The following is a 14,706-nucleotide window of genomic DNA, read 5'->3' as shown; positions in this document are numbered from 1 at the left end:
CTCTGACTTCACTCAGTATGATAATCTGAAGTCCCTCCATGTTGCTGCAGATGGTGTTATTTCATTCCTTTTTATGGGGGACTCGTACTCCAATGTGTATATGTACCGCATCTTGTTCATCCGTTTCTCTGTCGATGGACGTTTAGCTTGCTTCCATGTCCTGGCTATTGTAAACAGTGCTGCAGTGGGTTGCATGTATCTTTTCAAATTACGGCTTTCTCTGGATATATGCTGAGGAGAGGGATGTGGGATCATATGGTAGCTCTGCTTTTAGTGTTTTAAGGAACTGCCATACTGTTCCCTATGGTGACTGTATCATCAAAATCCTATTGGTTCTCTGGGTTGCATCTCTTGTCTTTCTCCTCTTCATGCCTATGACCTCTGAGACTTGGGTTTTACCTTTCCCAAGGAGCCCTCTCCAACCCCCTGGACCTAGATGGGATGTCTCCTTTGGGTCCCCATGGCCTTTCATGATTAGCTTATTCCCTGCGTACCCCTTGGCCGTCTTCATTAAACAGCAGGCTCTCAAACAGCAGCAGGCATCTCTTATTTGCTTGGTGTCCCATGTCCAGCACAGGGTCTGGTCCTTAGAACGGCTTATCACGTTGGTTATGTCAGCAGATGTGCCAGGGTCTTCCACATCTCCATGCCTTGGATGTCTTGCTTCCTCTGCTTGGAGTTTTCTTTCCCCTCTTATCTGCTTGTTTGGCTCCTGGGATTCTTCAGTACACAGATCCACAATTACTTTCTCTCCCTCTCTGCTGTGTTCCCACATTTCTGCATGTCTGGACCATTGCACTTGATCACAGTGTATGGCAATGGTTGGTTTTTAGTTTTTCTCCCGACCTTGAAGGCAGAGACTGTTTCATCTCTGTATTTCCTTATATATAGAATTTGCCAATTAAGTATTTCTTGAATAGATGAAAGTTTGAGTAGATAGATGAGTAGACGGAGGGAGGAATGATTAGTTCACAATGTGACCTTAATTCAGGTTACCTGATGAGAACAAATCAGAACAAGAATATTTAAAATAAGTAGAATGAAAAAAAATAATCAATAAAATAAAATAAGTAGAATGCAGTCTGTTGTTCCACTTGTAATCCCATTGTAAAGATGTCCTTATTACCGTCAAGGTGTTATTTATGTTTTTTCTTGTTGTTCAGTTGCTAAGTTGTGTCTGACTCTTTGGAACCCCAGCACTCCAGGCTCCTCTGTCCCACACTGTCTCCTGGAGTTTGCTCAAGGAGACGTCCATTTGATTGGTGATGCTATCTAACCATCTCTTCCTCTGTCATTGTCTTCTCCTTTTGCCTTCAGTCTTTCCCAACATCAGGGTCTTTTTCAGTGAGTTGGCTCTTCTCATTAGTTGGCCAAAGTATTGGAGCTTCAGCTTCAACATCAGTCCTTTCAGTGAATATTCCAGGTTGATTTTCTTTAGGGTTGACTGGAATTGATCTCCTTGAAGTCCAAGGAACTTTCAAAAATCTTCTCCAGCACCACAGTTTGAAGGCATTAATTTTTCAGTGCTCAGCCTTCTTTATGGTCCAACTCTCACATCTATATATGACTACTGGAAAAACCATAGCTTTGACTGTACGGACTTTTGTCAGCAAAGTGATGTCTTTGCTTTTTAATATGCCATCTATGTTTGTCATAGTTTTCCTTCCAAGGAGCAAGTGTCTTTTAATTTCATGGCTGCAGTCATCATCCACAGTGATTTTTGGGCCCCCAAAAGAATATCTGTCACTGTTTCCACTTTTTCCCCTTCTATTTGCCATGAAGTGATGGGACTAGATGTCATGATCTTAATTTTCTAATGTTGAGTTTCAAACCAGCTTTTTCACTCTGCTCTTTCACCTTCATCAAGAAGCTTTTTAGTTCCTCTTCACTTTCTGCCTTAAGAGTGGTATCATCTGAGTATCTGAGATTGTTTATATTTCTCCTGGCAGTCTTGATTCCAGCTTGTGAATCATCCAGCCTGGTATTTCTCACGATGCATTCTGCATGTAAGTTAAATAAGCCGGGTGACGATATATAGCCTTATTGTACTCCTTTCCCAATTTTGAACCAATTGTTCCATTGTTCCAGAATTGTCCAGTTCTGTTGATTTATGTTCACTTTTAAATATTTTTCTAATGATAATAATAATTTCCATAGGAGATTCTTACTGTGTGGTTTCTTTTTAGATGCTTTCTCAAGCACTGTAATAAAGGAAAGGAAGGGATGCTCTGTATATATGTTATACATACTCTTACGTGTTCTCACTCCAGTTAATTTTTGAGACTCATCAAAATCAGAACTGTTTTATTCCATTTTTTTTTCCTTCTCAGTTGAGTGCTGAGAATTTGATTCCATGACCAGATTTAAGATGCAGGTTGTGTCTTGGCTTTCTCTTCCGTTAAGGTCAACAAGTCTCTCTGTGTGTGTCTCAGGTCAGTCTAGAACATGAAGAGCAGAAACTGGAGCTCAAACGCCAGCTCACAGAGCTGCAGCTCTCCCTGCAGGAGCGTGAATCCCAGCTGACAGCCCTGCAGGCAGCACGGGCGGCCCTGGAGAGCCAGCTCCGCCAGGCCAAGACGGAGCTGGAAGAGACGACAGCAGAAGCAGAAGAAGAGATCCAGGCGCTTACGGTAGGATGTGTGTGGAGCTGAGGATAGTTGCTCACTTTTAAAAGTGCCAAGAGAGGAAAAAACAAGCCAGAGAAATGCTGAATAGGCAGAAAGTTGACTTATGTAGGCTGCTGCTTTTTTGGCACTGGTATACTAGATCAACTGAGCTTTCCTAAGGATCTTGAAAGGTTCCACCTTTATTTTTGTATTTCCTTCTTTATAAAATCATCGTCACTATATCTTAAATTTCTGTTTAATCAAAGGCTATTTACCTGGGTCTTCTATTTAGTTTTCAATAGTCATTAAAAAAAAATTTATATATTATAGTAGTCTTTCTACCATATTTCTATTTTTGTTTTGATTAACCTCATTTGTATTCCTTTTTTGTTCCCCTTAACCTTTAGATTGTGTTTTGAATCTTATTATGTATTTGGTAGATTCTGGATGGAAACGATTCTAATGAATGAGAAATTGTTTCTGTAAAAGGGACCTGGCTTCTCTGCTCTTTCTGAGAGACTGATTTGCTCACATGAAGAGGGTTCTCAGGAGATAGATCTTTGGTGGTGGGTGGTCCCTGGATCTAGACCTTAGTTCTTTCTGCAAGTCTCAAAATGTACTTTGCTTGGCCATTTCCACAATTGATCTTTCTCATAGAGTCTGACCTTGGCTAACAAGACTGATGAGAATTTTACATATGAAATGCCAACTTCCAAGCTTTGCAGAGGGAAATATATCCATCTAGTTGACCAGGAAACCCTGCGTGGTTAATGTTCACCCTTTTCCCCTTCAGCAAAACCTAGTCATAAATCCCTTTTCTCTTGGAAGGCTGCTTGGTGGATCTGGGCATAGAGAGCTGAATGAGTTTAATGGCTGGTATCAATCAAGTGCATACATTTCTAATGGTAACATATTGTTCTTGCCAAGCGGATGGTCACACTCATGCCTGCTGGTCAGGATACCCTCTTCTGTGGGCAGGGCACAATGCAGCTGATTGGGTTCAGTGCCTTTTTCAATACCTAAGTGAGTATGTTATTCATTCTGATTCATTTTTGGATGCTGTCCCCATCTCTGTCAGTGAGCATCTCTAAAGCATCTTTCAGAGTAGGATTACCTTCTGCAGATGATCATGGACTTTTGTTGCTTATGGTTTACCCTGTTTAAAAGAATGTATGTATATGTGTGTAAAAAATATATATATACATATAAATATTTTTTATTTTAAGTAATTTTCTTCTTAGACGTTATCTCCCACTGTTGGGTTTGGGGACCAAATTGGGAACATGATCTGAGAGTTCCAGGGTCCTTATGGACCAGTCCAGGATACAGGGGTTTCCAGGATTTGGGGAACGCAGAGTAACTCCTTTGTGGAAGTTGCTTGAGCATAATAGCTTTTCCAGGACTTCAGCCAAGTTCAGATATTGGTTGCAACCTTAGTTTCTGTTGTTTTCTTTATGAAAACACTCATTAAATGATGCCACGTGCCACCAATATTTTGTTTAAAGAAATTAGTTACAGTATCTGTTTATACCCTGCCTTGTTTCAAAAATGGATTGGAAGCAGTTTGGAAAGATACAAAACAGTATAACAGGATAGAATAAGAAAAGTCTGAGAGAAAGGAAATCACAGAAGGAAAAAAAAAGAGGTAAGAATGAAATGAATATATATGGCAAGAAGGCTTATATGCTTTCTGGAGTGGGGTGAATGCAAAAAGAGACAGCCAAAAGCATTTCTTAGCTGCTAAACAAGACACCTAAAATCCAGCCACTATTATATTTAATGCTTTGTATATTAATATGCCACCCTCCCCACCCCCAGCCCCAACCACAAACCACCCTAGCTCTGAAAGGAGGAGACATCAGTCATTTAATCCATACTTGATGAGCCCGTGTGCTTAGCGCTGTGTCTTTAGCTTTTTCTCCCCAGGGGACTGGCCTGTAGTCCCTCAAATCCTATTAGTCAGGAGCAGAGGAGAAGGACACGTTTATCTCTACTCTGTTGGAACTGGGAAGGATCTGGTAGCCGTGCGTCTTACCCTGCCTGTTTGGAAGCAGGAGGGTATGTTTGCATTGCTATTGTTTATTTGTGGGGAGATTAGTCTTTCAGTCCTGCCTTGCTGCCGGTTGGAAAGGGCTGTGTCTAATGGCTGCAGGACGCCTGCACAGCAGCAAGTCACGACTCAATTTAGTCAGATGAGATCACTGCCTGAGAGCATCTTCTTAAAAAAAAAAGAACTTTCCTAAGTCTGGAAACTGGGGCTGTACAGTTCTCACAGATGAAGATCCCTTGGAAAATTGGGCTTGTTCACAACGATGGCAGGAAAGTGCCTTTGGTCCACGGCTATTTGTAAATGCATCATGCAGGAATCCAAACCCCAAATCGGTTTGCTTCAGTTCAGTCTGAAGGCTATGGGTTTTTTCTCTCCCCTCCACTTGATTATGTCCCATAAACCTGGTTATGGACCACAGGTGGCTGTCGCCTGAACGGCTTTGTTGAATTTGTCCTCAAGTGTATATTTTCTGAGAGAGAAAATGATCACAGATGCAGCACCCTCCCCCTCCCTGTCTCATTGTTCCAGCCCAAGTTCAGACCCAGTGTCAGCATCAATCAAATTCAGTCAGCTGCGTCCAAAGTGATCTTCCAGGTGGTTTGTGTGCTTCACAGCAGGCTGTTTTATCAATAAAAGGGAATAGTCAAATGGGCTATTACTGCTCTAAGAGTTGGCCACTTTCTCACCTGGGAGGGGAGCAATTACCCCCTCTGGCCTCTGTCCCTGGGCCAAGTTAGATGGAACACAGTTAAATGGGAGCTCACCCTTGATGAAGTTTGGCAGAGGGGGCAGCCATCTTCCTAGATTTTATTTTTTTCTCCCACTCACCCTTTCTCTAGACTTCCCTGGTAGCTCAGCTGATAAAGAATCTTCCTGCTATGGAGAAGACCCCCGTTTGATTCCTGGGTTGGGAATATCCCCTGGAGGAGGGCATGACAACCCACTCCAGTATTCTTGCCTGGAGAATTCCATGGACAGAGGAGACTGGCAGGCTACAGTTCCTGGGGTCGCAAAGAGTTGGACATAGCTGAGCAACTTTCACTTTCACCTTTTCCCCACCTTGTCAATTGTGTTTGCATTGAAATTCACTGGCCATTTAAAGCTAAGATTGAGTCAAAGTACAGACCAACAGGAGAGTCAAATTTATACAAAAAGCCATGCTTTTAAGATGCTTCATTGGTTATTGGGGAAAGAGAATTTTTCCACCTGGAACTGAAATGTAAGACTCCATGTAATCCCTTTGTGGGAGAGAATTTGAGTGTGCACACATCGTTGCATGCAGACACATGATGTGATGGGGATGTAACTCTGAATGAGTCCTCGGCAGAGGAGCAGCACGGGCTCTGTGTCCACTGGCATGGCCCAGTGAGCTTGCTTCACGTCTGTCCTCACGCTCTTTTACTGATTTGGCTACATGACTTATGCTGAATAATAGAGACACTCAAGAAAGGGATCCTCCCAACACAGTGTGATGGTGGCATCCCAGGATTATCCTCTTTGATTTCTTAAAATCATTAGTCAATGCATGCTCTTTTTCTCTTTTACATAACTGTCAATCATTGAATTGAATTAGTAAGCCATGGGCATGATAGGCAAGGCAAGATGTGAGCTTGGGTCACTTAAGGTGACAGTCTTTCTTGGTCCCTGCCTTCCCAAAGAACGAGGTGGATGTGTGAAACCCGTTGTAGGATCCTGACCATGGATCCCAGAAGACAGTCAGACCTCTAAACATGAGTTTCCTTTTTCACAGCTCTGTGGGTATTTTCTCTCTTCAAGGCTGCATAATAATTCTCTTTTCTTCATTCCTCTTGTAACTTTCCTTAAAGTTAAAGAAGATATAAGCCCTGCCCAAAGTGAGTACCTCTCTGATTTCCAGGCTGCAGTCTGTCCATTCTCCCTCTTGCCACTCAACCCCTAGATCAGTGGTTCTCAAGTTGGGGTCTGTGGCTCCATGGGGGTCCTCAAGTTCAGATTATTTTCATAATACTAAGCTGTCTTGTGGCATTTTTCATTGTGTTAACATTTGCACCAATGGTACAAAGTCAGTACTTTTATTTTAAAATAAATACTAAAGATATGCTTTAATTTCTAATGTGGTAAATATAAGTATAACTCACATAAATAAAAGCCCTTTGGGGTCCTCAGTAGTTTTTAAGGGTATAAGTCCTTATTCCCTGTAACTCCTAATATCTAATTAACATGGATATTTTATTGAGAGAATTCAAAGCTTGTCTTATGTATTTTATTACCTTCATATATACTATTGTGTGACCTTTTGGTTTTTTATGCATTTTACAACTTATTTCAAAGAAACATAAAACATGTTTCTTGCTATTTTTTTTTGTTTGTTTGTTTCTTGCTATTTTTAAACTCAGATCAGTTCGCTGTTTGTTACAGTACTTCCAGCAGTCACAACAGTGTTGGTTCTACATCTTGTGTTTATATTTCAGTCAATAATAAAAAGTCATAAAGATGGTAGTTCCCTATACTATAACCTCAGAGACGATTGCTGTGTCATATTTTGATGTGTCAAGATGATGCAAAGGCCTCATAATGGTAAATTGTAATAGAAATATTAGTGATTGGAATTTCAGACTGCTGTAGAGCAGTTAAACAAGTTTTTAATGGTGCGGTGTTATTTGGAAACTTTGCAGTTAGTCAAAAAGTGGAACAGGAACAGGGCTTCTGTTCCTCAGTCTAGGCTAGAGAGCTTTTTTTTTTTTTAATGATCACTGCTTAGGCTTTGAAGAAGTTAGCTCTACCTTTCTTTAGCTTCCTGTTTCTGTCTTTGAGAGATATTACACCAAATAGTCATTTAGAGTGGAAATTGGCAAGCTACAGCCAGTGGGCTAAATTTAGAATGCTTCCTGTTTTCTGCAAATAAAGTTTTATTAACACACAATCATGCCTATTTGTGTACATATTGTCTGTGGGTGCCTTTGTGCTATGAGAGCAGAGTTGAACAGTTGTGACAAAGACTGAATGGCCTTCAAAACCAAAAGTATTTATTATCTGGTTCTTAAAAGAAAAAAAGTTGTTCACTCCTGTAAACTCCTAGAGTTTAATAACTTAAGGGTGGTATTTCTTCCTCTAGGATACCCACAGATGAGATTCACAAGTAGTACAAATAGCCATGTTTCTACTTTGGATAAATAGTAGTCTTGCCTTTTTAAGTTAATAAATCTTGTATCGTTGCTGGGAAAAAAGCTGAGTTTTGGGGAAAAGTTATAATCTTTTAAATTAGTTGATGAAAAAAATTGTTTGAGAAGCTGATTCTAAGTGATAACTCTTGATTTAAAATGTGTAAGTCTGCAGTTGCTGGTTTTTGTTTTACCGTGTTTCTAATCCTCTTTTATTTATGTAAATTTAAGACTGTCATCTTCTGCCTAAATTTCCTTTAACATTTCTTGTAGTATAGGTTTACAGGTGGCAAATTCCTTTAGCTTTGGTGTGTCTGAAAAGGTCTTTATTTCACCTTCATTTTTAAAATAAGTTTTTATTTATTTTATTTTTGTCTGCACTGGGGCTTTCTCTAGTTGCAGCGAGCTGAGGGCTACTCTCTAATTGCAGTGCATGGGCTTCTCACTGCAGTGGCTTCTTTTGTTGTGGAGCATGGGGTCTGGGGTGCATGGGCTTCAGTAATTGTGGTGCAAGAGCCTAACTGCCTCATGGCATGTGGGATCCTTCAGGACCAGAGATCAAACTTGTGTCCCTTGCATTGACAGGAAGATTCTTAACCACTGAACCACCAAGGAAACCCTCATCTTCATTTTTGACATTTTTGAAAGATATTTTTGCTGGCTATAGAATTCTAGGTTGACAGGTTTTTGTTTTCCTTTCAGTAAAGATGTTGTTCCACTCACTGTCTTTTAGCTTCCTTCCTGCCAAACCTCCCCAACCTCCCTGTGAAAAATCTTTGTTCTCTTACTCACTGTGAAAAATCTTTGTTCTCTTAGTTTCTCATTAAGTAACTTGTCTTTTTTTCTGGTTGGTTTTAGGCTTTTTCTCTTTATTACTGGTTTTAAACAGTTTGATTATGATATGATTTATTCCTTTCATGTTTACTCCATTTATTCCATTCCTTTCATTTATTCATTTCATGCAAGCTTAATTCCTTTCATGTTTCCTGTGCTTAGGGATCATTTAGGCTTTTTCATCCGTGGATTTATTTTTTCATTGACTTTGGAAAATTTGTGGCCATTATTTCTTCAGATATTTTTTTTTTGGTCTCACCTCTGTACTCCTTCAGGGATTCTGAGTATATGTATATCAGGCTCCTTGGAGTTATCTCACAGCTCATTGATGCTGTATTAATTTTTTTAAGTCTTTTTTTTTTTCCTTTATGTATTTTATTTTGAATAGTTTCTGTTGCTCTGTCTACAAAGTTCACTAATCTTTTTTTCTGCAGCATCTAATCTAGTCTTTTGTTGTTATTTAGTTGCTAAGTCATACCTGACTGTTTTGCAACCCCATGGACTGTAAACTGCCAGGCTTCTCTGTCCATGGGATTTCCCAGGCAAGAATACTGGAGCGAGTTGCCATCTCCTTCTCTGAGGGATCTTCCCAATCCAGGGATTGAACCTGCATCTCCTGCATTGGCAGGCTGATTCTTTACCACTGAGCATGTGGAAATCTTAGTTTATGGCAAAATAGAGATACTATAAAGTATATCACAGCTAAATTAGGTGATGAATATTTTGACTTACTTATAGACCTTTTTGTTTTAATTGAAATATAGTTGATTTACAATGTGGTGTTAGTTTCTGGTGTACAACAAAGTGATTCATACTCTTTTCCTTCATGGTTTCTTACAAGATATTATAGTTCCCTGTGCTATACAATAGGACCTTGTTTATTTTATATATAGTGGTTTGTACCTACTAATCAGAAACTCCTAATTTCCCCCCACTTCCCCTTTGGTAACTATAAATTTGTTTTCTATGCCTGTGAGTTTGTTTTTATTCTGTAAAGAAGTTCATTTGTGCCATATTTTAGATTCCATGTAAAGTAATATTATATGATATTTGTCATTTTCTGTCTTCACTTAGTAAGATAATCTCTAGGTTCATCCATGGTGCTGCAAATGGCATTATTTCATTCTTTTTTTAATGACTGAGTAATAGTCCATTGTATGTATGTACTGCATCTTCTTTATCTGTCCCTTTGTTGATGGACATTTAGGTTGCTTCCATGTCTTGGTTTTTGTAAATAGTGCTGATATGAACATTGGTATGCCTGTATCTTTTTGAGTTAGAGTTTTCTCCAGATATATGCCCAGGAATAGGGTTGCTGGATCATATGGTAATTCTATTTTTAATTTTTAAAGGAACTTCCATACTGTTTTCTGTAGTGGCTGCACAAGTTTACATTCCCACCGGCAGTTTAGGAGCGTTCCCTTTTCTCCATATCCTCTCTAGCACTTATTGTTTGTAGACTTTTGAGTGTTGGCCTAGATTTTCTGATAGAGGCTAATATTTCTTTTAAAGAGGAGGACCACTTTTTCCTCTGCCTCAAACTGGATTCTTCTTTGGGCTTTCATAGCTAAGCAAATGGTGCCATAATTTACCTTGTCTCCCAAATCAAAAGTCTGTTAGGGTACCCTTGGCCTCCTTGTCCATCAGCAGGTCTTATTACCTCTGCTTCCAAAAAAGATCTCACCTCCATCCATTTCTCTCCATCCTTTGCCACTGTCCTGCTCCAAGCCACCATCCTCTTTTCCTTAAATGACATCAATAACCTCCTCAGTGGTTGTTCCACTTCCTTCTACATTTGTCCTATTTTGATGTTTTTCCTACAGCATCCACAAAACGATAGGCCATGTCATCCCACATCTTAAAACCTCTGTTGACCTTTAGTTAATTGCATTTTGAATGAAACCCAAACTCCTTTCTGGGCCTTCAAGGTTCTGGGCCTGCCTCTGTACCATCAACTTGGGCCACATTTTCCCTCTTTTGCTGTGACTTAGACAAGTGATTTTCAAAAGTCATTTGGCCACAACCCACAGAAGAATACATTATACCTTACAGTCTACTACAAGGGGACATATATACTGTGTTTCTAATTTTTAAGGTAGCTAATGAGGATGTATCTTATAGCCTATATATATAGTCATAAGGACATAAACATGTCATAGTTTCATTAGCAATACTTCTGTTTCTTAATGTTACATAAAGCTGTGGTAAATTTTACAGTTGATAGCAACTTATACTTGATGAATTATGTTCATAATAATAAAACAAGTTTCCAACAACAGTACTTACCCTTACTGTCCAAGATGCATGCTGATGTTTTCTAATCTATCCTGTTTATTCCATTTTGTTGGATAAAACAAAACAAAAAACCCCGTCTTGACATCCTTGCTCTCATGTTACAACTTGAAGTATAAAAAACTGTTGTAGCCACTCAGTCCTTTTTTATTCCCCACATGCACCCAACCCTTTCTTGTTTTAGGGTTTTTGCAGATGCTCTTCCCTCTGTTCTTTCATGTTCTTTGCATGGCTGGCCCCTCATCATCCTGCAGATTTCAGTTTAAATGTCACCTCTTCAGAGAAACCCTCCTTGACTACCCCATCTAAGTGAGTTTCCCCCCTCACCCTTATTTTTTTTTCCTTAGGCCCTGTTTGTTTCCTTCATAGCACTTGCCACTGTTTGTACTCATGTGCTTATTTATTTCTGTCTGCCCACGCCAGAATGAAGGTTAGGCCATATGAGCTGTGTCTTGCTACGGTGTCTGCCATATTGTATGTACTCGAAAAATCCTTGTCAGATGAATGAATCCTACTGGTTTAGAGTACCTCGACCCTGGTGAAAGCCTGTATATTTACTTCAAGGTCTATATAGGATTTCTGAATCTCCACAGCTTTGGATTCAATTTCTTTTTTAAAGTCCCTACTTTGTCCTGGCTATTGTCCTGTATCTACATATGTGTGTTCTTTCTTGGGAGAAGGCTTGGGGCAGGGGGCAGGCAGCCAATTGGAGGGAAGAGGGAAAGGTTAAGAATGGGGAGTAAGACAAATAAAAGAGACTAAAACTTCCTCCTATGTTCTTTTCCTTTCTTCTGCTAGTCCCTAGTTTTAATCTGAATGTTATATGTATTTGTACAGGGTATGAGTGAAGTGAAGTGAAAGTCACTCAGTTGTGTCCGACCCTTTGTAACCCCATGGACTATACAGTCCATGGAATTCTCCAGGCCAGAATACTGGAGTGGGTAGCCTTTCCCTTCTCCAGGAGATCTCCCCAACCCAGGGATTGAACCCAGGTCTTTACCAGCTGAGACACAAGGGAAGCCCATGTGTGGTCTAAATAGTTCATTGTTATCAATAGGCATTGTGTATTTCTGTAGCTTCTCATGTTGGGCTTGACTTGACTAATTCTTTGGAAAAAAAGTTAGTGGGGCAGCTGCAACAGGGTTCTTGGCTTGTGATTTTCTTTATTTGACCCATAGCATGTAGAATTTGTATTCCACCCTATGAAAAATTTATAATCAACTTCTTACCTTTTAGGCACATAGAGATGAAATCCAGCGCAAATTCGATGCCCTTCGTAACAGCTGTACTGTGAGTATTAACCAAAGATGATGAAAATAACATGGAACTAAAACTGAGAAGGAAAGGGGGAACGTCTCTTTCTAAAATCGGTGGCTGATTTTTGATATAAACTTTCAGCTTGAAGCAGTTGATGTGGTCAAACTGATGCGGAAGTTTCTAAGCCTCAGAAAACCTTAGTTTCTTGGGTTCCTGCCAGTTATAAAAGTTTAAGCCATCGTTCATGTTTGGAGAAGGCTTGTTGGAATGGTCAAAATAATTCTCCCTGCAGAACCACTAATAGGGTCTCAGTAGCTGCAACAAAAGTCCCAAGGGAGCTCCCCCTCCTTCTCCAATCTAGAAGTTTCTGTCTGAGGTGGGCCTGAGATGGTAGGGGCAATTAGATGTGTCAGGCTTCTCCAGCCTGCTGCCTCTTCAGAGAGGGAAGACCAACAAGTTCTTCTCCTGGAGAATCTAGAAATGTTAGCTTTCTAACAGGCAGAATCTGGCTTCCTAAAACATGCAAATGCAGAATTTAGGACTCTTTGGGAGATGTTATTTATATTGAGAGAAGTCAATTCCAGGAGCAGATAAGCATCATTCATAGGTTATGTAATAGGGTAAAATGTCTATTTTTGATCAGAGTGAAGGACTGAAATAGGCCCCTTTCAGAAGGTAGGGATGGTGTCCTTTATTCATGGTTCTACCTCCTTTCTTTGGTCCTTTCATTGCTTTGTCCCCTCCTTAGTTCTCAGTGAGCTGGTCTCTATTTGTATTATTTGCATCTGTGAATTTCCAGAAACACCCTTCTACGTCCTATATACATATTTTATTTTCTGGTAATAAACTCCTTCTTTTCTCTTTACCTACTATAAATGAGACATTAAGTCTTGATGGTATATGCCCCCTACATCCCGCCTCCCTTCATTTAGCTATAGAATGCACACAGTAAAGTGCACGAAGTGCAACTAATCTTAAGTGTACAGCTCAATTGATTTGTATGTGAATAGACAACTTGTATAACCACAATAAAGACCAAGATACAGAATGTTTCAGCTCCCGGAAGGCTCCTGTTGTCCTCTTCCCATCAGTGTGCTTTGCCCAAAGGGTAACTGGTAGTCTGATCTTTGATACTGCACATTAGTTTTACCTGTTCTTGAATTTCATATGAATGAGACCATTAGAAGATATGGTCTTTGGGTTGAGCCTTTTTGTTACTTAAATTGTCTGTGAGGGTTCATCCATGTTGCACTGTCATGATTTTGTTCTTTTTTATTATGGTGTCATGTTTCTAGTGTGTGTTTAGATCTGGAGTTTGTTTATCTGTTCTCCTGTTGATGGGTGTTGGAGTTGTTTGTGGTAGGAACAGAGCTATTAGGAAGCGCTCTTGTACAGGTCCTTTGGTGCTTACAAGCCTTTGTTTCTGATGAACATATATATATATATATATATATATATATATATGCCCAGGAGTGGAAGAGCTAGGTCATGGGACATGCCTCCGCTTAACTCTGGTAGGTGCCTGACAGGTATTTAGGTCTGTACTGCCTGATGCCAGTGGCCAGATGTGGGGTGAGCCTGCCTTAGGGATATCTGTTGATTTCCTCCATTCTCACCTCCCTTCCTTGAGAAATTGATACATTCTGTTCCTGTACTCTTTTGCTTTACTTTTAAAGTTTGTTAATTGTCTTGGTTTCTTCTTTTACATGAAAGTTATCTGCTTATATACATACATGCTCATAAATGATCACTGAATAAGATATAGATGATTTTAGCACTGTGATTTTTTTTTTTTTTTTTGCATTACTATTTTTTCCTAAAATAATCTTGGATGCATTTAAATGTGTACATCCATAATCTGTTCCATTCATCTGGAGTTTTCTTCTTCTTTAGTCTTTTTTTTAAAAAAGTCATTTATTTATTTACTTTAAAACAGCTTTATTGAGGGATAATTGGAGTACAATAACCTAATGAGATTTCAAATGTGTGTGTATCTTTAAAACTAGCAAAACAATCAAAATGACAACTGTAGTCATCACTCTCAAGAGTTTCCTGTGCACTTTTGTTATCCACCCTTCCCCACCCCATTTTTAAAATCAGAAATCTAGTTTTAATAGGATATGCCAATATATAGAATAAAATTGGTTACTTTCTTAACTTACGAAATTGGTTACTTTCTTATATAACTTTTATACTCTCTTTATTCCTCAAATTTGCTTTTCCTGGAACAATTACTTCTAATCCTTCGTTTATTTACCCTTGGCTTTCTGAAGCCTTTGGGGATCTACCCTAGTGGGAGGGGGAACCCAAGAGAGTGACATCTACCCACCTTTCAGCTAGGCCAGCTGGGTGGCTTGGGGGTCCAAACTATGTGCTCTGGAGTCAGATAGACTAGCTGAGATTCTAAACTGGCCTCTCAGTAACCTGTGTGATGTTATACACTGGAGCCTCCATTTCTTCGTCCATAAAATGGGGTGACATTATATGTCCTCAATTCCAATGCACCATTGATTGTAGGATGTACAGT

At 39.6% G+C, this 14,706-nt stretch overlaps 1 protein-coding gene across 10 annotated transcripts in view; it reads left to right on the top strand.

Annotated features, from left to right (window-relative positions):
* Positions 1-14,706, top strand: part of CIT (citron rho-interacting serine/threonine kinase) — a 175,324-nt gene that overhangs the window by 120,213 nt on the left and 40,405 nt on the right. For 9 of the 10 annotated variants that reach the window (XM_027566756.1, XM_027566755.1, XM_027566754.1 and 6 more), the window contains 2 exons: positions 2,433-2,630; positions 12,159-12,212. In XM_027566756.1, coding sequence (XP_027422557.1) covers positions 2,433-2,630; positions 12,159-12,212 — 252 coding nt within the window. The remainder of the gene's footprint in view (positions 1-2,432; positions 2,631-12,158; positions 12,213-14,706) is intronic. The other variant, XM_027566752.1, reaches the window with a different exon arrangement.

Source organism: Bos indicus x Bos taurus, chromosome 17, assembly GCF_003369695.1.
Source record: "Bos indicus x Bos taurus breed Angus x Brahman F1 hybrid chromosome 17, Bos_hybrid_MaternalHap_v2.0, whole genome shotgun sequence".
In the NCBI taxonomy this organism is placed as follows: Eukaryota; Metazoa; Chordata; class Mammalia; order Artiodactyla; family Bovidae; genus Bos; species Bos indicus x Bos taurus.
This window is presented reverse-complemented; position numbering and strand designations above follow the sequence as displayed.